This window comes from Eucyclogobius newberryi, unplaced genomic scaffold, assembly GCF_026437365.1.
Source record: "Eucyclogobius newberryi isolate DKJ021-1_F unplaced genomic scaffold, fEucNew1.0.hap1 SCAF_13, whole genome shotgun sequence".
In the NCBI taxonomy this organism is placed as follows: domain Eukaryota; kingdom Metazoa; phylum Chordata; class Actinopteri; order Gobiiformes; family Gobiidae; genus Eucyclogobius; species Eucyclogobius newberryi.
This window is the reverse complement of record NW_027315757.1, coordinates 9,897,114-9,924,476: the sequence shown is the minus strand read 5'-3', so window position 1 is coordinate 9,924,476 and position 27,363 is coordinate 9,897,114. Positions and strand designations below refer to the sequence as shown.

Genomic DNA, 27,363 nt, shown 5'->3' with positions numbered 1-27,363 from the left:
AGTCAGCCTGTCAATCAAAACACTTTTTATAATAGAGTAAATAGAGGTCAGGCTACAATTTAAGCAAAGCAAGATTGGCTTCTCAATTGTCACCTTCCTGTAGGATAAAGGCAAATGTAGAATCACAATTGGCTAATAACGATAAGCCACTAGCCTTTATGTGTGAAACAACCTTAGCCTAGCTGTTTTTGTACGACAGCATTTAGCTTAATGTAAATGCTAGCTGCTAAATGTAGGGGAAATTGACTTAGGCTTGACAAGTAAGAACCTTTAAGTAGGCTGGTTACATGATCGTGGCAGACACTATTTAATCCACCAAAGTTCTTTAACCACTGCAAATCAGTTGATAAAACCATCAAACCAACTCCTGTAGTCCACTCATTTAAAGAACTGGTAGATGTGTACCATTTGTACCACTATGTTCCACTGGGTATAGTTTATATGTGGGTATAGGGTTTATAGCTTATAAACTATACCCTATACCCCCTTGTGTAGAGCCCACTGAACAAAATGTAACTTAATCCACATTGAATAGGCCAGAGGTGTCCACACTGAGGGCCACATTGTGAAACTTAAACAGAGCAAATCTTGTTCTTTGGGTAGTGACCGAAAGGACAAGATCGCGGATACAAGCAGTCGAAATGAGTTTCCTCCGTCGGGTGGCTGGGCGCTCCCTTAGAGATAGATAGGAGCTCAGTCACACGGAGTAGAGCCGCTGCTCCTCCAGCTGAGGTGGCTCGGGCATCTGTTCCGGATGTGTTTCGAGGCCCCGTGGAAGACCCAGGACACGCTGGAGGGACTGTCTCTCGGCTGGCCTGGGAACGGCTCGAGATCCCCCCGGAGGAGTTGGAGGAAGTGTCTGGGGAGGCCCTGCTTAGACTGCTGCCCGTGACCCGGCCAGAGGGCCCCTGACAACCCGACAATGAAATGAACCATTCAAAATGTTGCATTTTGCCTCCACACCTTTAATGAGACTTGGCACATTAAGGTTGGTATAACATAAACATGATTGAATTTACTACTTTTTGTTGTTTGGGCCAACACAAATTGGTCCGAGGGCCGCATTTGGCCCCCGGGCCACAATTTTGACATCCCAGGTATAGGCTATGTAGAGAATGAGATACACTTATTTGTTCTGTCACTTACATACATCATGATACATCATACACAGATTGTATATGCAAAAGTTTAACCTTTAAAGACAACATGCTTCAAGTGCACCTCTGCATTCCTCTCACGCACACCTCCACTGCATGTGAACTCTCAAAGCTGTCGCATACATTCACGTGTGACGTGTGAGACACAGTTATAGCTCTAAGACAAATTTCACACATGACATATACAAGTTAGACTGGCGCAAAATCATGCTATTTTTTACGTAGCAGATGCTGTGATATTCATTTTTTTTTAGTTTTTTGTCAAAAGTAAACACTTTTAGTGCTGAGGCCAAATCCTGCTCCTATTGTGGGCTGCTCTGTTGTGTAATGGCACTAGCCCCGAAGGGTCAGCAAACTGCCATCTACAATCTGGTTTTGTAGGTTTACCAGGGTCTTGGGAATTTCTAAAAGCTCTACACTCTCCCAAATATACTGCTACACAAGGGCGAGATGATAATAGGCTTCATTTTAGCTTTTTTTTGTTTGGGCTTTTTACATTAGCATTTCATCTTTTAATAATAACAATAATATATATCTGTAATAAACATGTTGCATGTGCAGCAATGTGTCTTCAATCTGGCATCAGTGGAGAGTGAAACATTTAGAAGCAGCAGCACGCTTTTGTGAATATGACAACGCACAGGGAAAGTAAATTTAAGAGAAAAATGAGGTGAATGTATTAGGGTGAATTACAAAAAAACAGTAAAATGTGATTAAGAATAATATGGCCCTTGAATAAATTACAGGTAATAAATATAGTTAAAAGTCCTATTACGTTGGCTAAAATACTACTATCTGTGCATGTCCAATAGAGCCATGTAATTATATTTGAGTCTAAACAGGCTGATGGGACACTTCATCAGCCCGGAAAGCGTGGACAAGCGCAGTAATTAAAGAATGACTGAAGTTGTGTGTCGGAAACTGTTGACAGCACGAGACGTATCGACTAAAAGGCTCTCCATTTACCTCCACCTACACGCACTCAAATGCATATGTACTGACAGCGCTGCAGACGGGTGTGTAGGTGCTGCTTGACAGTTAAAGCACTTGCAAGTTGTCCACATAAAGGCACAAAGTATGAAGTGGGCTTGAGTCATTGTTTTATGAGTTTGATGGTGTCCCACAGGGGTCTATTTTTGGTCTGTTTTTATTTGTTGTTAGTCTACCTTTAGAACTTACCCAAGGTTACTTTACTGGTCCTTGTTTGTGTATATACTTAAGTAGTCTAGACAGGGTTTTCAAGGGTATATACTATACTAAATAAACTTCTTTGGGCTTTAAAACATGTGATATTATTGCAAATAGAAAGCCCGTATATATATTGTATATTTTTGGAGATAGAAGGACTGGCTATTGGTGCAAATTGACTGCATTGTTTCCTACTGCGGTACTTTTACAGGCTTTTCTAGGATTGCAAAGCACACAATAAATCCAAGAATGAGAGTAATGTGGGAGTTGTAAGATTTTTTATTTTTTTTTAAACATAATTAAAAGTTACTTTTGGTTATTTCCTCAATTTCGTTTTTAAATCCCTAAATGTCCTCCACCTGCTTGGCTCCATTGTAAATTCTATTGCTTTGCCTAGTATTTTCTTCAATATTCCTTTTTATGTATTTATCTTGCAATTATTTCAGTTTTTATTGTTCAATTCGAGGCAAAGCAATAATAACATCTCCATGGAGACAAGCAGATGACGTACTCTTACATAGTGCACCCTTAAATATCACAATGGAAAGGAATACAGACTATAACTATATCTATATCAGACGCAAACTCAGACCCCATCCTAAGTAATAATCTTATGCTTCCTCCTTTCCTCACATATAGTTTATGCATTTGAGCCGGCTGAAGTCTGTTGGGACGTGCATGTTTGTAAAGGGCTTATGGGTCACAATATTATGCGCATTATATCCATTGTGTCCCCAGGAAAGACAGTTACCACACTAGTCACATTGATGCAGCTGCTAAAAAGCTCCATGTGTGTTTCCTACAACATCACTCTTAATTGTTGTGGGCATAATTTCGAACTTGAAAGTTGTGCACACAAAAGCCCAGAGCAGTAAAACGAGTCACAGCCTTGTGTCTGTTGTTGTGTGTGACCCCAGGGCTCAGTGGAAGCCTGGCCTGCTTTATCATTTGTGATGATGCTGTGAACGCTTGGTGCAGTGTATGACGTGGCAATGAGTGAGCCCTCTGTGCCACTATGTCTCTATGGGCATGACTCAGAACTGACAATCAACTTCCACACAATTCTACATTTCATATTTTACTTTTTGGAGCTTTTAACCATGTTGTAGCGTCACTTCATCAAAAACAGGCTTTGGACAGGTCTTTCGTGATAGTTACTCAATTAAGCAACTTATCATTCAATCTATAATACAAAGAATTATGTTTTGGGTGAAAAATATTTATTGTACATTTTCTTTATGGGTTTTTTCTTTCTTTCTCTCTTTCTCTCTTGCTCCTTTTTATTTTTACCATGACAGGCCTATTTGCATATTCAGTCCATCTCTTTCCCAAGAACTGAATACATGTGTTCCACTAGATGATATCATAAAGTTGAGCTATAAGGCATATATTTTTGCAAGACTTTGTTTCAGTGCAAGCTTTTTGAAAGACGTCATCCCTAAGGAGCGATGCAGTGTATTAATTACGCCTACTAATTATTCACTGCCAGAACAATTAGTGAAGAGCAGATCGATACCAAATATCGACACTGACTGAGGTATCGAAAAGTATCTATACTGGTGCAAAACTGTGATGCTTAAAATTGAATATTTTTGTAATACGTTGTTCATGTTTTAGATTTTTATTTACTATTCATATTAGTTCAAGCACATTTTCCAGAGTTTCATTGCATTTCAGTACAAAACTCATTGGTATCGGCATCAAATTGATATTGCAGTGTTTACCATAGTATTATTTGGTATCAGATTGAGTCAAAAATCAGTGGAATCGCCCATCGCTAACACCAGCTAGCATAAAAACGCATTATACCGGTAATTAGATGCATCTACAGGGGTACAAAACTCAGATAGTCTCTTAATTCTTTCATTCCTGTCCCTGCGTCCTCTACATGGCTATAATGATGATTTCCATGCATAGCAATAAGGGCTGATGTTTTCCTGTTTTCATTTTCATTACATCCATTATTTTCTATCATAGACTACATTACCAGGGTCAGAATAATACATTAAAAAGTCATTTAAAACGGTGTCTCTGCAAGCAACTGTCTCATCTCCATACAAACGACCAGTGGGGATAATGTCTATTTTAATTAGCGTTGAGCACTTTGCTGTTCTTGGAAAAGCAACAATCTCAAATGTATTAACAAAACAAACGTCATAAATCTTTTGGCTAGTGGAGCGAGGGCAAATATGGCAGTTGCTATGTCATACCAGGGAGTTGCTTTTCATTGTTTCTTCTTTGCGTATGAGTCTAGAAAGTTTTCCTCTTCACTTCTTATATCACGAGGATTGCTTTGCTGAATCCTCCAAAAACATTCTGTGCCCAATCTGATACATTAAACATTCCGGAGATGAACATCTACAAAGCGATCTGAGTGCCTTTAATGGCTGACGTCAACAGTTTACTTGGCATATTTCATGTCTCTTGCGCTATATCTCAGTTTCCGTTTCTATTGCCTGGTTTTCTGCACAGGAGCTGTCTGTTCTGTTCTATTTCCCTCTCTCTGTCGGTTCAGATAAGAGGAGGGGATTTTCTTTTACCCGATCCGGCTGCTTTCTGCATCTAAATCACCACCGCTGCGCTGTACTCTCTTTGCTATCCTCCTCATCCTCTTGTGTCACGCGTGGGTTAGTGTCTGACTCATTCTAAATCTGGGGATATGTGACCTAGAAAAACGTTTATAAGGAGTATTTGATTTCCTATCTATGGACCAGGAAATATGGAGCTATATGTTTCAGTGCACAGGCTCTTTTGTGGAAACAACAAGTAGCATACATGCATTTTCAGAGTAGATTTCCAGTAATATAGGAAATATCTCATGAATCACAAAAGTATCATGCACTTCAATAGAAAAAGGTATTAGGCGTCTTTTATTTGTCGTTATTTTACCTTACAATGTAACTTATAACCCAGTAGTTTACCTTTCCTCATCACAGTTTTGGCACCTGTACAGAGGTGGGGGGAGCAGCCAAGAATTGAAGTACTATTGCTTCATATTATTACAAGTATTAGCAGTTCTTAGTAGTGATGTCTGACTTAATTCAATTCAAAACTCACAAAAAACACCTAATTTAAAATATTTTCATATAATGTGAAATAATGTTTTGACTCAAATACCGGTAAAAGTAACTACTTCTTCAACTAAAACACCTTTAAACACAGCTCGTAACCTTTAAAGATTATTACCCTTCAAATCAGTGAAATTTACCCAAGAATGTATAAACACCCCAGTGCTGCTCTGAGCTCACCCAACCCTCCGAATGCAAAGGTGAGATGTATTTTAATTATCTGCTCCATCTCGCTGTTACCTAAACGTGCAAATACCAGTGAGTCAGACTCGGCCTGTCAGTGCTTGTACAAAGAGGTGTTTATACGGAACACAATCCACATCTGTAAGTGTAATGAATTAGACGTTAAGTACATATAATTATCAAAGATTATTTCAACGATGGTATGGATTAAAGATGCAAACATTGAGTCTTGAATCTAGACTTTTAACAACACGGGGAAATGGTCAATAATATTTTACCATATATTGTCTGTACATGTAACACGTCTTTATTACATATCAAAGACACTACAATGATAAAAAGCTAAAACTTAACCGCACACAAAAAACACTGTCATTTAGTCTTTAAACGTAGCCTACATATGTCACAAACTGTCTCTCCACCTGCTTAAAAGTGTAAGATAATTTTTTTTAATATTGTTTGTGACTCACATTTACAACCGCTATAGCTGAAAATATAAATTAAAAAATACATTTTCACAAATGCAGAGTAAGTAAAACAGATAAACACTGCTTAAAAAGAAGTTAACATTCACTATTATATTTTCCTCTCAGGCCCAGAATATTCAAGTTGTTTCAAAATATTTCTGCTTCGTTTCAAGATTTTTTATTACTTAAAACAACCAGCATTGCACTTAAAATAGGATACACATATAAAGAAGAACAACTACTAATACACTTTTGAGTCACATAGTAAGACAGGTAAATAAATCCATACCATGAGAACGACTCCAAAGAAGATTCTGAATTAAAGTCATTATAACTTCCATCAATATCCAGATGAGAGTAAATTCAATTTGCTATGACAACTCAATACATGAAAATTCAACGTTTGCTCCTCAATGAAATAAAGTTTGCTTTCAAATCCAAATCAAGCCTATCCTGTGCTTTTCCGCTGCTGAGTAGAACCACCTCCGCTGCTCCTCTTGCTTTGTGTGGGCCGCTTGCTCATCTTATCCTTTAGTCCTTTGAGATTGTAAAACTTGCTGAACGTAATACCAAACGCCGATTTCTCTTCCTCTGACCCGGGCCTCTCTGGTATCGTGCCAGCTTGGGCCTGGTGTGACGGGGAAACGTGTGTCGGTTGCATAGTTTGAGGATGTGTGTAAAGAAAAGAAGGCTGCGGTATGGGGAGAAGGGATGGATTCTGCGTTTGACCTGCTTTTGGCTTGGTGGGTGAGGCGGGTGGCGGCCGGTGGCGCGGGTAGCTGGAGGCTTTGGCAGCTGGAGGTCTTAGTGTTGCCATGCGAGAGGAGGGAGAGGGGCAGGAACTGTCCAGCGTTGGGAGATTACCGTCGGACATCTTTCTCTCGGTGCGTTGAGCCAAGGTGGACTGGGTGGCGGAAAGGGGGCAGGGCGGTCTGGAGGCCTGAGCAGGGCGGGTCTGGACCAGCACTGTGGAGTCCTTCTCCTGCTGATGTGCAACAAACAGAATAATATATGATTATTTCCCCTGTTTTCCAGCGTGTGCAGAAACATTCAAGCGGACATGTTATGCAAAATCATCTTTAATGCGCTTTTAGCCTTGTTACAGCAGTGTTTCCTCACCATTAATGTACTCAAACTTCCATGTTGACCGATTACTGCATGCTTGTTCTGCAGTTTTCACCTATCCCCGCCCACGTGCCTGTACTTCGTTGTAAATCATTTGAAAATGAAGACTCGGTGTGACACATATAGAGTTCTAGAATGTCACACAGCCACTTTTTGAAATGACAAACATGTTAAATGACAATCTGCTGCTTGTTACAGAGAAATGTCACTACGCAGAGGCGGGGCTTATCAGTTCTGCAGTTTGGAACAGGAAGTCAACAGACCTGCTTCGATTACTGAGACGTTTTAGATCATTATTGCGGTTAACAACGAACAAAATGTAAAATGATGATCTACTTATGTTATAGTTAAACATAAAGAACCAGGAAAAAAAAGCATAAAATGTCTCCTTATCCTTAAAATTCCTATTTGTAAGTGCATTCATTATTTGCATGAAGCAGTGGGTGGCTGTCATGGAAATTTTGCCTACTCCGCGCGTGTCCAGATTAAAGCGTTCATCTGGATTTACAATTGATAAAAACAAAAAGCATAACAAGCACAGGGCCTATACATAGCCCGAGATATCCCAAGATAGCTTAAGTACCTTTCCAGCAAGCATGTGTAGCAGAGCGATCTAAATTCGTGTCGCAAATAAGACGAGCTTGTGTGAAAATGTAGTCCCGTTAAAATTGCATGAGTCAGACGAGAAGAACATGCCAACTATACCTCCCTGAATTGAAATGAAAGTTGTTAGGTAAGTAGGGCAGAGCCAGCGAGTTAAACCGCCTATAAAAAGTGAAGCCATCAATCTTACATTATTGCAATATTATTAAAAGTATGGTAGATGAGTGAGAACGCCTTGGCTTCATCAAAAGTATGTCACTTTTATTCATTAATGAGTCATTAGAACACACTGACATCAGGATCAATCACTCGTCGCGTTCTCATTCTACAATTCATTGGTTATTCTGTGAAAATATTGGTTTTGCTATATACATTTTACGATGAATGTAAATTTCTATGACGTTAGGGCAGTGTCAAAAATAAATGAAACAAAAATACCAACATAAAAGAGCGTGGACAAAAAGAGCAGGAAGAAAATGTTGCCAACGACACACCTTGAAACCAATTATATTCAAATAAATCAGGCACAAATTAACTGCTTTTTTAAATTTCAGTTTGATTACGAGGTATGTCAGTTAATGAGTAGCGTACTGAATGTTAAGAACTTATAATTATCACGCCCTGAGGTGGGCCTCGTTATGTTGTTGATACAATATGATGTATCAGTGAATTAGTGAGTGGTAATTTATGAGCATTTTATTAATTTTTACATTATCCAAGCTTTTGTCTGAATTTCAGTAACTTTCAGACCATTAAGTCTTGGTTTTAGGATTATATTTTTTCATAAGCTATAATTTGTAGTTATAATGCAAAGATACTTACCTCTCAAACAATGATTAGCTATCATGTCATTTATTTGTCAGAGTTTGCGTGAGGTCGTTTAGTTGGTGAAAGCAAAGCCAGCAAATTGATTGGGTTGTGGGGTTAAAAGCAGCTTCAACAAAGGGTATAATAATGAAAAAAAAACAAAAACATATTTTGTTCTTACCCTTCAAATCACTGGGGTGGGCTGAACAGAAAACTGTAAGGTAATTCAAACATTCACACAAGTGCAAAACATATTATGAAACATGCATGGGAATGAATACATCTTGACTTGAGTAGTTTGGACTGTTTTAGGACAATACGTTGGACAGTTAGTTAGTATTGTGTCCCGTTCTGTCATCAAAACGAGACAAAACTACTCAATGCAAGGTTCAGAATGTGTGTGGTTCTGGTTTGACCCTGGCTGCTGCTGTACCTTGTGTCCCTCGGGCTCCTTGTTAGCTGGAGGCGCCGTGTCCCTCCTCTCCACTTCACTGGTGCTCAGTCCTGTCGTCTCCCCGTCCGAGGCCACTCTGTTGGGCTGCTCTGCTCGGGAATACACCCTTTTAGTCTTCAGCTCACGCACTGGCATTCGTTTAGCCCCTGCCTCCTCGTTATTCAGTTTGGGAGTTAAACTTTGCTCCACCACAGCAGACGCCTTCTTACTTTTAGATTGGTTAATGTCTTTCACTACTTTCGCCTCAAAATTCTCATCAGATTTTCTGGATTCTTCTCTTCCTGGCATTTTGTCCTTTGCCAGCTTATCCTCGTCATCCGTTTTCTCCACTATAGAAGACAGGGATCCTTTATTGGATGAGTTCAGGGTCTCACAACTTGACATAGTCCTGTCGTTGCGTAACAAAGCAGCTTGCTCCTTAAAACCCCCGTAACTGTTGGTGATAGCGATATCTTTCTCCTCTAATGCATTTAAACTATACGGAGGCATTGGATCTAAAGACTCACGAAAAGGAGATTCACTGCATTCATAAAACTCATCAGAGGTCGTGGAGCCGTACCCGTCGCTTACGTCGGAAGATGGAGTTCGGAAATCTGGGGTGTGAGAGCGGCGGGAGTCGGGAGTCGGAATGCGAGGGGAGAATTTATCCGGAAGAGGGCTGTGTTTTTGAGCCAACAGTGTTTTATTTATCGTGTTGGATTCTTTTACGTGTATTGTTGGATCTGTCATTTGCGAGGTGTTCAGGTGCAATTGCGTGGGTCTTTTAGGAACTCCTCTGGGCGACAGTAGAGGGGAGCGACTGCTAGATTTTGCGGTTCTCTGCACACTTTCGTCAACCATACCTTGTGTGGCGACAGCGATTACGGCTGTGCTTTCTGTTTTACGTTCTAAAATCTGAGACCTGTCATTTAGGGACTTTAATGAGTCTAAATTGTCTTCTGAACTCGAATAAGTTATTTTCTGAGGTACACTAGCCTTAGCACAGTAAGTCTGTCCTATTTTGCTACTAGCTTGACTTGGCCCTTTAGCTACGTCGCTGTTTGTATTGAGAACTTCCTCAGGCTTGTTGTCCGGGAAGTCACTCCTTTCAATGATCGTACCTTTTGGCACATTAATATCCTCACCCTTACTTGGAATATCCTCATCAATAGTCACATTAGCTCCTATTAGCACCTTGCTAACTTCCCTTTCTGTCCCTGCTATTTCTTTGCTGTTAGTTTTCGGTTGTACCTCACCTTTGTCTCCTGCATCCACACTATCCTTCTCTTGGGACGTCTTGCTTTCTTTTTCTTGGGAACCAGTCTTTACCGCACTGTCGTCTGAGCTTATTTGGGGGATCGATTTGCTAGCGCTTTTGTTGGCTAGCTCGGGGACCTTCTCGGTTTCTTTTGGTGTGGGCGCGATCGCTACAAGGGGCTCATTGTACACTCCGCTTACCTTTTCTCCTCTATTCTCTTTTTTTACAAAACTAACCTGGATTCTCCGACCAGCGCTTGGGCTGTCTTTAATGACTAGCTGGACTGTGCGTGGCTTCGGGATCGGAGGCGGTGCTACAGGGGAAGGTGCTATAGGGGAATTTGTGTTGGGCTTCGAAACGGAAGTGCTAATAGCGGTCAACGCGGGGCTAGCGCTTGTCAAGGTTGAATGCACCGCAGCGGCTTGGGAGAGCTGGTAATTGGCAGAGGCAGCGGTAGAAGTGACAGGAATATTGCCGGTCGGAGAAGTGTTGTCATTAGAGTTGTGTTCTTGTGTTTTTATCAGCGAGTTTGAGTCACTTGGGGTGAATAGTTTTGGGGCATGGTGAGTTTGCGTGGGATTCCTGTTTTGAAGTGTGCTTTCGCTCTTTAACACTGATGTCTGTGTATAAATGTTTTCTTCTGTCTTGGTGCTGTTGGCGCTCACAGTTGGTGTTGTCACCGTTTCAACAGATTGAGAAGGTGCGAGTGGGTTTAAGTTTGCCGTAGAGCTGTGAATTTGTTTTGCAGGTGTTTGGAGAGGTGGCTTTTGGCTGGGAGCGTTTGACTTTTCTCCTCCAGATTCCGACAGTGTTAAGTTTTCAGTCTTGGGAGTAATTGCCTCGACGGGCGTTTTCTTTTGCGGTTGTGCTGCATTCACTTCATGTTTCGAAGGAGTCGCATTTCTCGGCGTAGCGACTTCCGGCAGACTCTCCTTCTGCTTGCTGAATGGACTGCTAAAGCGGATGGCCTGGCTGACTTCAAACATCTCCGAGCGCTGTAGGTGAATTGGGGATGGTTTGTTCGTATCGCGGATATTGATGAAGCCGATGACGTCAGAGGAAGGGTCAGGCTCGGGCCAGGTAGGCAGGTAATCAATTAAATAAGCTTTTTCTAAATCCACAAGTCCAGGGTGAAGGGGAGGGGCTTCCAGTACGACATCCTTACTCTGCCTCCTACACCCTTTTTTGGTCAATGCCTCGTTTTTGGTGCCTTTGGGGCTGTTCTCGCCCGGGGAGGACGACGGGCTGAGACTGGGCTTGGCAGCAGCAACCAGAGAGTATTTGGGGTTGTACAGTTTCCTAGCAATGGCGGCAGATACTGGTGCCACAGCGGCAGGCGGTGGTACGGGCTCCGGCTCCGGCTCCGGCTCAGTGGCCACTCGCTGCAGGTTCACAAGCTTGGAAGAGCTGTAGAGGAGGCAGAACAGGCGGTCAAAGGCCTCCACTGCTTGTCCGGTTATCACCGTCATGAGGCTTCGGTCCAATCGGGAGGCCATCCAAGTAAAACTATAAAAACAGAACAGACATTAGCACGTTGCTTTAGTAACTTTTTAATCCATAAACAACCCCATTTATTTTGGAATTGTTCATTTACAATGAATACATATTTGGACTTTGTATTCATTCTTTTTTGTCAATTTAAACATTTATCTTGGCAAAGTATTTCTTTTTTTTCTTTCTTTTTTAACCTTGTAATAATCCAAAGGCTGTGACATATCTAGAACTCTGGTCTCTTTATGTACATTAATTGTTTAGTTTATTTTTTCTTTACTTCTTCCCCTTGTGGCAAGAAACCATTTAACATTTAAAAAAGTATAATGTAACAAAGAAACAATATTAGAAATTAGACCAAATATAAGACTACTACCTAAGTGTCTGGGTGTCCTGTGTGAAATGTGCCTAAATCACGTTTTTGTCACAAAAAACTAAAAACATTTTTTTATCCAATGCAGCTGATCACTGATAAATTGTCAGTTATTTTTCTTTTAACTAGATTTACAATGTTTTGCCTTAACAACTAAGCATTTAACACGAAAGTCATTGTGACATCACAATCCATCACATGTAAAAATCATTGACTGGGTGATCTTTGGTCAAACTTATCAAATTACAAAACGCATGCACTTTGACACACCTTGAAACCACATCGGAAGAAGTCTGAAAACAAGCACCGTAGTCTAAACCTCAATATTTACAAGAAATAACTTGTAATCGCCAATACAAACACGGCATTCACCTGGCCATAATAGTTTTCACCTTTTGTGTACATAAGAGACACTTACAACCTGTCTGTCTAGAATGGAGACAAGATATCTTTATAGACGCCGTGCATTCCTTTTGTATGTTTATCTATGCAAGCCTATTACAAAGCAAGGTGGGGCGCTGAAACGACTCTCATAAGACACAACTAGGATTGTCACAAGGCTTGTCACAAGAACAATAAACCCGAATATGATGTCACTTACACCACCAAACAAAAATAACATTTACTAAATTATTTTTAGTAAAAAGGACAAATATTAGGCATTATTAGCCATACATGAGAAAAAGCACACATTGCTTCTGTCAGGCGTTTCCCATGTCAGGAAATGATTAGAGCTCCGTTAATTGACTTACACGGGGGAGATAAACAAATCTAGCTTTCCCCTGACATGCTAATGTAGCCACGCAGTTGTAATGAATGCAATTTGACAGGAACATGATCAGAACAAGTCTGGGGAGGATTTGTGGACTTCTCAGAGAAATCTCAGAGCTCAAACTTTGACATCACCAAACTGGAAGATTAGGAACTGATTGTTTTCTGAGGCAGAGGGGAGAGACCCTCGTAAACAGGAATCATCAAACAAACGCAAATTAAGCTGAATACAACTTTTCAATGAGGGAAAAAATGGGAAAACAAAATGTCAGTAAAGACAATTTAAATGTCTTTTTCATGAGCTAAACATGCCGGACCCCATTCCTGTGACTGACCTGTACGAGCCTGTCAAGGCCTTGTCTCCGTCGACGAACATGAAGCGGTGACCCATCTGACCGCTGACCTTTGTGCAGGACTGAGTGTAGAATTCAACCCCTCCAGAGCAACGCACGCGGAGGTTCTGCACACAGAAAAAAAGACTATGAGATTTACAGAAAACAGAAGACTTTGACGTTGGTTTGTATCAAGCCAAATACACTTTTTCATCTTACGCCTCTGATTTGAAGTCAGTGTGTGAGTAAGAAGGTTTTTATGTCGGTGTGTTGCTCAGAGACACAACAGTAGTATGTGTTTATCAGCTGGTATTCCCTGCACCAATGTCGGGCCAAAAAGAGTGTAAGAAAGTACTATATTTTTAGCTGGGTGAAAACATGTTTTGTATCAGAACGGTGGCTGTGACTCATCATAACAGTAAGTCAAATTTGGCAGCTCCTTTTGTCAAAATGTAATAATGCAGCATAGATTTTGCACAGACTTAGAACCTTCATGTTTACTCTGTCTCATTTGAAAGTATTAGTCATCTGTTGGTATTTTTGGGCCAATTCCACATGAACTAATTCTCTATCTATGGATTTTAAAGTGATGAAATAGTTGTTTTGTTGTTGCTGCATTTATAAAAATCATTATTTTTAATGAAAAGTATTAAATTGGAGTGTTTCACCATTCAAACGATATAATAGTTTGTTCAGAATTCCCAATTGCTATAGCAAAAGTGCAAAATTCTTTATTATTCTGAAATGAGCAACCAAGCACATCTCTAGACATTGCGACATTGAAGACTTGGTGAAATGGGGATAATTCATTTCACCATAACATATGCCTGAAACTGGTTTCAAAAAGTAATAAATGATCACTTCAGTACTTTAGAGGACTGTGAAATATAGTGAAAATAGGTTCATTGTAAACATAATAAAACTGTAGATCAAATAAGGACGCATACCATAGGGAATCTCAGGTTAGGGCTTGTGTAAGATCATAAACTATAATCAAGTTCATATCTCTCCTTTAAGACAGGTACTAGTACTTCAGTTAAAACCAGGGGCCTGAATCTGGGCCCCTGAAAGCTTTTTATACCCATTACTGCACTTACAGTCAACGTAAAAATATGTTGAAGTGATTTGTGTATTTTTAGCAGTTCATCACCCTCCAGTTGAACTATGGATACAATAGTAAAGCACAATTTAACATTTAGACTATAATTGTATTAATATATATATATATATATATATATATATATATATATATATATATATATATTGAACATTTTTATAAACAAATAAACATAGAACAGAACAGAACAGACACAATATAACCAAAATAAGAACACATGAACATGAACTAAACATAAATAGAAACAAAATCACTGCACATTTAAATCAAATAAAAGCCTGTCAAATGTGTCAATTTCCAAATGAAGTCCAAATGTATTTTTGTTACAATATAATTTAAAATAAAACATGTTGTCATTATCTTTTGAATTAGTTAAATGTTGGATCAGCTTGGTCTTGGGGTCCCCTGCCCCAAAAGTCCCTTTCTCTGCTCCGCTCATACAACAGCTGCAGATCTACTCTCTGAGTGTTCAGTTTGCCTGGGCTGTGCAGAAGAAACATTACAGGAGCACAAACTCCTGTCATTAGAAAGCCCTGGGCCCTTAGTAGCTGGTTAAACCTCCTGCCCGGGCTAAAGGTAACTGCATTATCACTTATCACTCTTCTTTGCTCCTTTAGAAGTTTCTCATTAGCACAATGTAACGACACAAAGCACAGAGTAAGTGGTGGCATTTAATGACACACAGGCAGAAACATGTCTCTTACCAACGTTTATCTGTTAATCCTTGTTTTGTTCTCTCATACTTCACCTCATACATCATCTGCCTACACTACACAGTATGTAACCTTTCTGGTGGAGGGTCTTACAGAGATGAAAGGAGACATATTATGCCCCCCCTCCCCCAAGTATTGAACTATAGCATAAGTAGATCATCATTTTACATTTTGTTGATAGTTAACTGCAATATTGATCAAAAACGAGTAATAGTAATAGAGTCAGGCACATTGACTTTCCGTTCAAAACTGCAGAACTGATAAGCCAACCCCAACTCAAAAACTGCAGCGTCTGATCCCTGCAGCAAGAATAAAGAGACCACTGAATGACCCCCGCCTGATCATTAACAGCCTAGAGCACAAAATCAATGACTGGAAACAGTTAAGCATCCATAAAGCAGTTCTACATCCCATAAACACTCAGCAAGTCTTTATTTCAGGGTCAATACGCCTCTTATTCACGGCGTTACGAGCAGAAACAGCTGATGAACTCATATGTTTCTACAGAGGCTGTGCTCAGTGCGCTGGGGAACAGAAGTGAGAACACGGGGAGGCAGAGGCTGAGGGCACAGGGAGGAAGAGGCTGAGGGCACAGGGAGGAAGAGGCTGAGGGCAAGGGGAAGAAGAGGCTGAGGGCAGGGGGAGGAAGAGGCTGAGGGCACAGGGAGGAAGAGGCTGACGGCACAGGGAGGTAGAGCCTGAGGGCACAGGGAGGAAGAGGCTGAGGGCACAGGGAGGAAGAGGCTGAGGGCACAGGGAGGAAGAGGCTGAGGGCAGGGGGAGGAAGAGGCTGAGGGCACAGGGAGGAAGAGGCTGAGGGCAAGGGGAGGAAGAGGCTGAGGGCACAGGGAGGAAGAGGCTGAGGGCACAGAGAGGCAGAGGCTGAGGGCACAGAGAGGAAGAGGCTGAGGGCACAGAGAGGCTGCGGGCACAGGGAGGAAGAGGTTGAGGGCACAGGGAGGAAGAGGCTGAGGGCACAGAGAGGCAGAGGCTGAGGGCAAGGGGAGGAAGAGGCTGAGGGCACAGAGAGGCAGAGGCTGAGGGCACAGGGAGGAAGAGGCTGAGGGCACAGGGAGGAAGAGGCTGAGGGCACAGGGAGGAAGAGGCTGAGGGCACAGGGAGGCAGAGGCTGAGGGCAAAGGGAGGAAGAGGCTGAGGGCACAGAGAGGCAGAGGCTGAGGGCAAGGGGAGGAAGAGGCTGAGGGCACAGAGAGGCAGAGGCTGAGGGCACAGAGAGGCAGAGGCTGAGGGCAAGGGGAGGAAGAGGCTGAGGGCACAGAGAGGCAGAGGCTGAGGGCACAGGGAGGAAGAGGCTGAGGGCACAGGGAGGAAGAGGCTGAGGGCACAGGGAGGAAGAGGCTGAGGGCACAGGGAGGCAGAGGCTGAGGGCAAAGGGAGGAAGAGGCTGAGGGCACAGAGAGGCAGAGGCTGAGGGCAAGGGGAGGAAGAGGCTGAGGGCACAGAGAGGCAGAGGCTGAGGGCACAGGGAGGAAGAGGCTGAGGGCACAGGGAGGAAGAGGCTGAGGGCACAGGGAGGAAGAGGCTGAGGGCACAGGGAGGCAGAGGCTGAGGGCAAAGGGAGGAAGAGGCTGAGGGCACAGGGAGGAAGAGGCTGAGGGCACAGAGAGGCAGAGGCTGAGGGCAAGGGGAGGAAGAGGCTGAGGGCACAGGGAGGAAGAGGCTGAGGGCACAGAGAGGCAGAGGCTGAGGGCAAGGGGAGGAAGAGGCTGAGGGCACAGGGAGGAAGAAGCTGAGGGCACAGGGAGGAAGAGGCTGAGGGCACAGGGAGGAAGAGGCTGAGGGCACAGGGAGGAAGAGGCTGAGGGCACAGGGAGGAAGAGGCTGAGGGCACAGGGAGGAACAGGCTGAGGGCACAGGGAGTAAGAGGCTGAGGGCACAAGGAGGCAGAGGGCACAAGGAGGAAGAGGCTGAGGGCAGAGGGAGGAAGAGGCTGAAGAAAGAGGTTTAGGGCACACGGAGGCAGAGGCTGAGGGCACAGGGATGCAGAGGCTGAGGGCACAGAGAGGAAGAGGTTGAGGGCAAAGGGAGGCAGAGGCTGAGGGCACAGGGATGCAGAGGCTGAGGGCACAGGGATGCAGAGGCTGAGGGCACAGGGATGCAGAGGGTGAGGGCACAGGGAGGCAGAGGCTGAGGGCACATGGAGGAAGAGGCTGAGGGCACAGGGAGGAAGAGGCTGAGGGCACATGGAGGCAGAGGCTGAGGGCACAGGGATGCAGAGGCTGAGGGCACATGGAGGCAGAGGCTGAGGGCACATGGAGGAAGAGGCTGAGGGCACAGGGAGGAAGAGGCTGAGGGCACATGGAGGCAGAGGCTGAGGGCACAGGGATGCAGAGGCTGAGGGCACAGAGAGGCAGAGGCTGAGGGCACATGGAGGCAGAGGCTGAGGGCACATGGAGGAAGAGGCTGAGGGCACATGGAGGCAGAGGCTGAGGGCACATGGAGGTCGCAGATGCTGAGGGCACAGGCAGGTCGCAGAGGCTGAGGGCACAGGGAGGCAGAGGCTGAGGGCACAGGGAGGAAGAGGCTGAGGGCACATGGAGGCAGAGGCTGAGGGCACATGGAGGCAGAGGCTGAGGGCACATGGAGGCAGAGGCTGAGGGCACATGAAGGAAGAGGCTGAGGGCACAGGGAGGAAGAGGCTGAGGGCACAGGGAGGAAGAGGCTGAGGGCACAGGGAGGAAGAGGCTGAGGGCACAGGGAGGTCGCAGAGGCTGAGGGCACAGGGAGGTCGCAGAGGCTGAGGGCACAGGGAGGAAGAGGCTGAGGGCACAGGGAGGAAGAGGCTGAGGGTAAAGGGAGGCAGAGGCTGAGGGCACAGGGAGGCAGAGGCTGAGGGCACATGGAGGAAGAGGCTGAGGGCACAGGGAGGCAGAGGCTGAGGGCACATGGAGGAAGAGGCTGAGGGCACATGGAGGAAGAGGCTGAGGGCACAGAGAGGAAGAGGCTGAGGGCACATGGAGGAAGAGGCTGAGGGCACAGAGAGGAAGAGCCTGAGGGCACATGGAGAAAGAGGCTGAGGGCACATGGAGGAAGAGGCTGAGGGCACATGGAGGAAGAGGCTGAGGGCACATGGAGGAAGAGGCTGAGGGCACAGAGAGGAAGAGCCTGAGGGCACAGGGAGGCCGCAGAGGCTGAGGGCACAGGGAGGCAGAGGCTGAGGGCACAGGAAGGCAGAGGCTGAGGGCACAGGGAGGCAGAGGCTGAGGGCACAGGGAGGCAGAGGCTGAGGGCACAGGGAGGAAGAGGCTGAGGGCAAAGGGTGGAAGAGGCTGAGGGCACAGGGAGGCCGCAGAGGCTGAGGCTCCACTGACGAACACTGACACATGATTTGGACTGCAGTCATCAGCAGCATGTGACCGACAGCTTAAACAAAACTGTGACACAAGTGTACTTAGAATAAACAATGGCCCCATTCGAATCTCGGAGAGAAAAAGCCTGCAATCATAATGTATTATTAAAGGTGCACTGTGTAACTTTTGTGTGGCGGGTGGAGGCTGGACAGACTAACCATTACAATTTTGGGGCAGATATGTAGTACAGTAATTGTTTATGCCATATTACACAGAATCAGTAGTAGTCTGTAGGATATAACAGAAAAATGCATCCAAAACCCACCAAAATCTAGGAAATTACTAATGTTTTCACTCTACTTTTTAACAAACATCCCCGTTGCCCACATGTTACAGGTGATTTTACTGGTTTCCTGCCCTATTGTGTACCATTCCTGTCAAAGCAACTACATCTCCATGGATACAAGCAAGTGGCAGATCCTCCACAAGAAAAGTAACAAAGTGCACCTTTAAAATGCCTGTGAATTTCTTGATCAAAGTTGGAATGGTCTATAAAATGAACCACCCAAGCTCAGAAATTTGAAAGACTCTTTGTTCGTAGTGTAGGTGTAGGTAATCCTTTTCAGTACAAACAGTATAGCCAACATTCAAATTTGACAAGACTTATCCGTTATTACGTATCTGCAGTTTGCTCATACTATGCAACCCTTGCTCAGTTCACAGTCTACTGCTGTAACCATAAAATACTAAAGAGCTTTTCGATAAGATAGACACCGTATACAGCACACGCATTCAATTCAAGTCAAGCTCTTATAATTGAGCTTTTTCTCCCTGTTGCATCTAGGGAAAGTTCGGTATTCAAAGCAGAAGCATTTCACATTTTTCTGGGAATTACAAGAGGTTAGAAAGACGTGTATGTAGAAGCTGAGTCAGGAATCTGGTTTGTGGATTCCCATACATAGTTTAAAGACTAGATAACTAAGAACAACAGGCCCCACCCAAAACTTTCTCTTCACTTGTGCATTCCGGACATAAGCGGGAGCGAGGCGGCAGACTTCTGATAACAAGAGACGAGGCCCGCTTTGTCAGAAGTTACTATATTTCATTACATTACAAGTGTGAAAGTCTAAAATGTAAATGAATTATTAAATGAACAATACGCAAAGAGCATAATTGCACTGGTGTGGGGCTGCAACCAACGACTATTTTAGTGGGAACAATCATATAAACTGTACATTGTAACAAAATACAAACTCAGAATCAGAATAGGTTTATTGCCATTTATTGATGTTTTTAACCAAATAAAAGGTTAAGATAAGAATACTGTAGGCTTTTAGAAAGAGAGCATTTACCGTAAGTGTATGATTGATAAAAATTCTAAAATTGTTCATTCGTTTCTTTGACATTTTGATGTGATTTAGAGTCTGTTGTAGTCCAAATCAAAGTACGATTGGATAAGTCATTATTATTCCCTTTAATCTTTGCAGCAGTAAAATAATTAGCATTTCATGGATCAAAATGTGATTGATCCCGATTTTGAATACATTTTGTGCTCTGAAGTGAAATCTAAGATCGGCTCCAAACAACACAACAATCACAGGATTGGCTAAAACGTCTCTCACTTAGATTGACAATTTAAAACAATTTAATCACTATTCTATTCATATTAGGTCAATTGCACAGCCTTAAGTTGAATACATTTGTACATTTTACGGATAAAAAACATACAGAAAAAAATATTCGAATTATTTCTAATAAATACCTAGTTTAAAAGTCAAACCCTGTTAAGTTGATTAACTCTAACCCAAACTATATGCTGGCAAAATAAGTGGAAAATACATTTTGTGATTTTCATAAAAAAAAAAGAGAACCGTAGTTTGCATTATGCTCTTCGAGTAAAGAAAAAAAAACTGTTAACATTTTCCTTTCAGTATTGACTTAGTGATGTTTTATAACACATGTTCTTCTGACAGCTCACAGCTTGTGTTGTGACTGTTTTAATGACTGGAATCTTAAGTATTTAACCTCTGTGACCTGTTAGAAAAAAAATTCCATATCACTATTGGTGCCATTTTGGCTGTAAAATGTAGCAGTTATTTTAATTTTCAAATAGTTTTTAGCCTAAATTTGTCAGTCCACACAAAGAAATTACAGAGGTGGTGGAAATATCACATTTGTCATATACAATCTGAATGTAGAATGTAAGCTGTTTTATATTACTGTCTTGGACAATGCTACATTTGGGAAGCAGCTTTGTAAATCCTGTAATAATGACCAATACACATTTTGAAATTGATTTTTCGAAAATATGTGTCAAACTAAGGTTTGTAACAAAACTCATAAAACAATGATGGCCAAGCTAAGCATACACGACCTAAGCATAAGACCTCACAAGGCACCTTCCTTGACTTCTTCACCTCTGCATTTTGTACATGAGCCAACGTTTTCTAATTGATTTCTTAGATTGACGTCACTGTTGCTCACATCCAAATCCAGAGAACCCCCTAAAGACTCAACTGAAGTACAAAACAAGCCTGGCACCTGCACACATACTTAGTCATCCTCAGTGCTACTCCTCCCAATCCTGTCTGTCAACTCCTCCTCCCCCCACGTATCGCTCCTAGCTTTTTCCTTACTTTTCCTTCCTTGCTTTTCCATCGCATGATCCCTCACAAATGCCCCTCTGGCTTTCACACTGCCTGGAGTTAAATATCAGTCAGATTCTGTGCTATATTGTACAAATAATGTGTTTTGTATCATTTAAATAATTCAACGCATATAAAATCAGTCTTCAATGTGCTCTTTAATAAGAGTGTCACATTAAAATATGCCACAACTAAGAGAATAAACGACGTAACATTTTAAAAGGAAAGTCGTAGTACAACACGAATAAAGTTGAAATAACATCAGTTTAAAGACGTAGTCAAAACAAAGAAGAAACATTTGTACTTCGGCCCCTATGCCAGAAGTTAAATCTAGCTTCTACTGCTTCCTGGAGATCTGTTGAGGAGAAACTTGTAAAACCCATTTGAGATTTTATTTTGCAATTATTCCTTCAAATCAATTTGGCTTTAGAATTCATTAAATTTCATCAGTATGGAATATCATCATCAAGCACTGCAATATTCAGTGTAAATTGTTCTTGCACAACCCAATTTCCTACAACCCTTTATCTAAAATGTCCTTTTTATATAAATAAAGGAGTACATGTGCAGTATTTTTAGTGATGTGTGTTGTTAGACTCTGGGAGGTAGTATAAAATGGAAAATTGTTAGGTAGAATGTCCAATTTTCCTCTTGGAATCCAAATCATCAACTTATTCATTTAAATGTTATTCACAGAACATATTTTACCGCTCATACGCTACATTATTTGCGATAAAAACCCTCACCAAACTGTACCCTTTGCAATTTCAACACAACAGAGATTCCCCAGAAGTAACGACTTTTTGGGAGGATATCGTTTCAAAGTCACTTTCAGATTCCCTTCCAAAGAATAGCCTGGGTACTGGAAATCTTCTTAATGACAGCTCTAGTTAGGACTTGAATAGCCTGGAAAAACGTGTATTGTTAACTGCTTTTACAGCAGGTCGCCACGCTCTGTCAAAATGCAAAACACATCATTGGGACACTATAATAACAGTTTTAATGCTAACTCCCCCGTAAGTACTCTCTCTCTCTCTAAATAATATACTGTAGGTCACGGGTAAGGATGAGTTCAATATCTTGTAATTACTTATCTCTTTTCTAGGTGTTAACGTGCATGGATGTGTATTTATATGTATGCATGTGAACATATTTCAATCTAAAGAGGCTCAAATGAATATGAAATAAACTCTGTGGAGGAGGAGGGCTGCGCGAGCTGAACTGCTGAATGGTGATTGGCAGCTGTTGATCCTCTCATGTTGGAGCAGGGTGCTGCGGGTGCTCAGGTGAGACGGCAGGAATAGTCTTCCAGACTGAAACTGCACTTTAGCTTCACCATTTTGATTATGACGATGATTATTAGTATTATTCAGTCATTGTATTGTATATTTTATTATTTTTTCTTTTATTATTATTATTAAGAACATGCCATTTTATACTCCCTTTATAGCAGTGCAATTATACAAGGGCAATTGTTATTTTAAAACGCCAACAAAAATGTTAAAATCAAAAAAAAAATAATAATAATCAAATTTTAATGTGAGCCTTACTCGATTTGAGTAGTATTTATGTATTTTAAGGTTTAATGGGTGCTTTTAGTATTTGTTGTATCATGAGCTAAACTTTATTTATTTAGTTATTTAGTTTAAACATTATTAGCTTGTTTTCTTAAATAAATTGTGTGCAGCCCTGTGGGAGCAGCTTAGTTTAAAAAAATGTGCTCTATAAATGACTGTGTTGTGTTGAGTGATTGTAATAAGCACGTTGTCTGCCGGACATGCGTCACCGCAATGGTACTTAACATAAAATATATCATTAAAATTTGTAATAAAGACTTTTTACCGTCTTAAAAAAAGTGAAAAACATCCATCTGTTTTTCCACTGTTTTAGTAACGAAATGTCTTGTCAAACAGGTTATGCTGCTCATGGCCTCTTGACGGGAAAGAAGAAGAAATAAAATAAATATCAATGAGACTTTCTTGATTAAATGATGTAAAAATCAGTGTATAATATTACCTTTTTTCTCTGTTTCTAATTTGAAGAGAAACAAAAAGGTGAAACTTCGTACACCACAACTATAGACCAGCCTGACACTAATGTTTTTAGTGGTAAGGCAAACTGGAGCAACAAACTTATGCAAACACAGGAAGAACATGCAAACCCAAACCTTTCCCCCTTTTCTCTCACTCTTTAAATTCTCTACATACTTTATTGTATTCTTCGGTCTTGTTTTTGGCCTAGATCAGGCATGTCCAAACTACGGCCCGGGGGCCAAATGCGGCCCTCAGACGAATTTTTGTTGGCCCTTTGGCTTCTTGCTATGTTGGCCCAAACAACAAAAAGTTGTACTTTTTACTGCAAAATTGGAAACATTTCAAGCATTTTGATGTTATACCAACCTATTATTAATGTTCCAAGTCTTATTAAAAGGTGTGGAGGCTTCGAAACTATGACAAGTGCAACATTTTGAATGATTCACTTTGTCATTCAACAAATTTGACAAAGTTGGGTTGTTTTTGGCCCTCTGCTCTGTAAAAGTTTCCAAATGCAGCCCTCGGTGGAAAACGTTTGGACACCCCTGGCCTAGATCCTTGTCAAAATCACTATTCCCCAAACAACAACTCATTCCTAATTCTACCCATCTTCGTCAATAACGTCAACACCGTCAGCTCTTCTAGCTCTATGTAATAGTGACTTGCAATAGTAATCTTAAACTTAATTCATTCTGATACTAGTTTGCCTTTTGTCAACAGCGGCGGAACTTCCAAATACTTGCCAATGACTCTGATGTACTACATAGATCTACCAAACCAGACATGTTCTAATTGCATCACACATCTCAACGGATACTACTTGGTGGTTTGGCAGCTTCATCAAAGAGCCAAACTCAGCCGGCTGATTTTCCGAAGAAAAAAACAGTTACAAAAGTCAAAACAATTTTATTAGGACCCACTTTCACACGTCCCAATCTTTTTAGATGATCTGGCAGGGAGTCAACTCAAATCAGAGACCACCCTAAGGACCTCGACAGTGAGGACGCACAATCAGAAATTGCAATCAAGTCAAAATCGTTACGCTTATGGACTTGCAAATGTTGTATTTATTTAGAGAGGCATGTTCTGGTTTGCAAGCTTGTATAAGTTTAGCAGTTCATATTTCAATCTTCTCTCAAATGTTCTTGGGTGTGATAAAATATCCACTGTGAACGGAACTCTGATTTGAAATTAAAGGCACACTACCGGTTTGTGGCATTTCTGGAGCAGCTCTTGAAAGTTACACCACGGTCAGCTGCCAGCATCTAATTAGAGCGCATTATTCTCTACAAAGCCTATTTTTAAGCCATTGTAAAACCCTGAAGTAGCATAAATTTCGAGATGGTTCATATGGCACTAACATGTCTGAGATGTACTTTGGTGCTAGGCCATGGAGAGACTTGTACACAAGCAGAGCTGCTTTAAAGTCTCTTCTCTGAGCCACAGGAGCCAGTGCAGAGACCTGAGAACAGGACTAATGTGATCGTACTTCCTGGTTCTAGTCAGGACCCGAGCAGCAGCGTTCTGGATGTACTGCAGCTGTTTTACAGCTCGTTTGGAGAGACCAGTGAGCAGGCCGTTACAGTAGTCTAATCTACTGGAGACAAATGTACGAGTCTGGTTTAAACTTTATACTGTTGATTTCGGCAATGTTTTTCAGATGGTAAAAAGCTACTGATGATTTCTTTCTTTACTTTATTTGTAGGTTTTAGAAAAAGACACTGGAGGTACAAGTGAATAATTAGGATTCTATAAATGCTTTAGGAAAGTGAGAAAGCAAAAATTAAGTTTAAAATGAACTAGTTCTGTTTTTAAGACAGTCAATAAAATGGTACAGCAGCTTTAATAACCACTCCATAGACCTGACCTGTAAGTTGACCTGGTGGAGTCCCGATGAAGATCGGTAAATTTAATATCATACCGTGAGACGTTCCAGACAAAGCAAAAACCCTCTCCATGCAGTCCAAAGTACATAATGTACCTTTACAAATCGCAAATCTAATCAAAATTGCTTTACTTGTCAGAAAAAACAAGATTGATTTTTGTTCCCAAATTGTTATTTGTGCGAACAATTTCTTTTTTCTAATACAACTGATTATACTGTAGCTGCTTTGTTTCCTTCCAGAAAGTTATGTTTGATATTTGGTGGCGTGCACATTTCTGTCGTTGCGTTGCTGTGACTCACCTTGAGATGTCCGGGGTGCATGTTGGCTCGCTGGCACATGGACAAGAAATGAGGTATGGATGTGCGATCCAACAGAATGTAGACGGACACCTTCCTCTTGTACGAGGCATCCAGCAGATCTCTGAAAATGTCCACATCGGTGAAGACGTCCATCACCACGGCGATGACCTGGAAACAAACACGTTATTGCATTACATTACAGGCAGGGATAGATTTCAACTTCACATCCGCTTCATATAAATACTTTCTTCTGTGCCCTGTCACCATGTTGCCTCAGAGGGTTCATAGTATCCAACAATAATATCAAATCATGAATGATGAGTTGTTCCACATGTTTAAAGTATGTAAGAGCATAGGCATTACACGACAACACTAAATGGACAAATAAATCAAATGGCCGCATGCCTAAATGTGTATTTTAATTTATTTTCCCCCGAAAGATTTGATGCAGCTTTGAAAAATGGAGCATTTTAAACACTCATCGGTCTTTTTTCAGCAGACTGGCTGCAGTGACTCATGTGTCTGCTTTGTGATCATGTCCAAAGTCATAAAAGTACAAGAGAGTTCATATGACGAGTGAGTTCAACTGGTGTTGTTTTCCTGCTGTCATGGTTTCTCAATAGTCTGAGGGTGAACTTTAGTCTCTTCTGTGTGTACTCGAGCTCAGGCTCCGACTAAGGCCTATAAGGACACCACACATCACCACTCTCTTGTGTGTTTGTAGGCAAACTGTAGGTTTAAAAGTAGGTTTAACACTGTAGGAGGAGCAATCCAAAATGTGTGGGATAATAACTTATTTATTCAACATTATATCAGACCTTACAGGGATATCGAAGAGAACTGAGGGACCTACTTTCTGCGCCTGCGCAATCGTCTTCCTAATGACCTCTTTGATGTGCGTGGGTCCGTCCAGCGGAGGCTGCGTGTGCACCGTGACCCGCGTGACCCCGCGGTAAGACTCGCTGCTCGGCCAGCCCATGTCCAGCTCCGGAGTGGACATGTCCGAGTGGTCGGGCCAGTAGTGCAAAGACAGCGGGGTCTGTTCGTCGTCGGGGTCCTCCCGGTAGAGGTCGACCCCCGGGTCAAAGGGCTCCACGGTGCCCGCCAAAGCCTCGAGCTCCAGGTCAGAGAGGAAGCCCCGCAAGCCTCGCGCCTCCAGCTGTTTGAAGAACGCCTCGCGCCCATCGCGCAGCAGCGTCTCGAGCGCGTTCCGCTGCTCCTCACAGTACAGGAACTCCGCTTTGGACTCGTGCGTCCGCGGGTTCACGTGGTTCTCGTCCAGACACTGGATCTGAGACAGAGCCATGCCGAGTCTGCGGAGAGGAAGCGACACGCGTCCAGAGGTTTACCCAGGTCTGCCTTTCACTTTCCCCGCTGTGAGAAGAAGTATGTGTCGGTAATTATAAAAGTCCTGCTCAGACACTGGGCCGGTGAGAAGAGGCAGAGCTAGTGTCCCTTTGACCATGTCGCCTTCATGAAGCGCCCTGCCGTTATCTCCCGCTCCCCGGTGTCAGCTCTACTGAAGCACGCGGAGCCTCTGCCGCCAAAGGTGTGACCCTGACACACACGCAGACGCACGCTCACACCTGCACCACGTGACCGGCTCTCACCCGCGCCCCGGGCCTGCGCGCGCGCTCCGATCACAGCTCAGGGAATAAACGTGTGTTATTGTGTCCTCAGACATGAACCAGAACCTAAAACTTACTGTGAGAGGGCTGACATGCTCAAACGTGTAGGGGACTCTCCTCCAGCTGGTTTGCATATGCAGGCTATAAAGATTTGGCAGCTTGATTTCAACATTTTAAAAGGTAAAAAAACGGTACAATTTACTTTAAAAACACATTTAAAACACCTGTAATGACCAAATAACTCAAGGATCTATGTAGCCTCGACGTCATAAGAGATCCTTTATTTGTCGCACAATAGGGATATTCCAAAGTAGCAACGTGTACTTCAAGAACAATAGCAGAATAAATAGTATGCAACCTACTCATGCTAAAATACTCATGTGCTGTAGCTTATTTGTTTATTGGTGACAGTTTGAGAACTGTTGATCATTCAAATTGTTATGGGAACAATGCAAACCTTTCATCTCTCCAGTAT

General features: G+C 42.5%; 1 protein-coding gene across 4 annotated transcripts; it reads right to left on the bottom strand.

Annotated features, from left to right (window-relative positions):
* Positions 1 to 5,880: 5,880 nt before the first annotated feature.
* Positions 5,881 to 26,771, bottom strand: fam83ga (family with sequence similarity 83 member Ga). Of its 4 annotated transcripts, none has more exons than XM_072442514.1 (6): positions 26,114 to 26,771; positions 25,261 to 25,428; positions 13,260 to 13,384; positions 9,032 to 11,795; positions 8,780 to 8,812; positions 6,793 to 7,048 (listed from the first exon to the last, which is right to left on the bottom strand). In XM_072442514.1, the coding sequence occupies exons 1-5, from the start codon at positions 26,564 to 26,566 to the stop codon at positions 8,783 to 8,785; spliced, it is 3,540 nt and encodes a 1,179-aa protein (XP_072298615.1). In that variant the 5' UTR covers positions 26,567 to 26,771; the 3' UTR covers positions 6,793 to 7,048; positions 8,780 to 8,782. The 4 variants fall into 4 exon arrangements, with proteins under 4 accessions (XP_072298613.1, XP_072298614.1, XP_072298615.1 ...); XM_072442515.1 differs by having other exon boundaries at positions 6,918 to 7,045; XM_072442512.1 differs by lacking the exon at positions 8,780 to 8,812 and having other exon boundaries at positions 5,881 to 7,048.
* Positions 26,772 to 27,363: the final 592 nt, after the last annotated feature.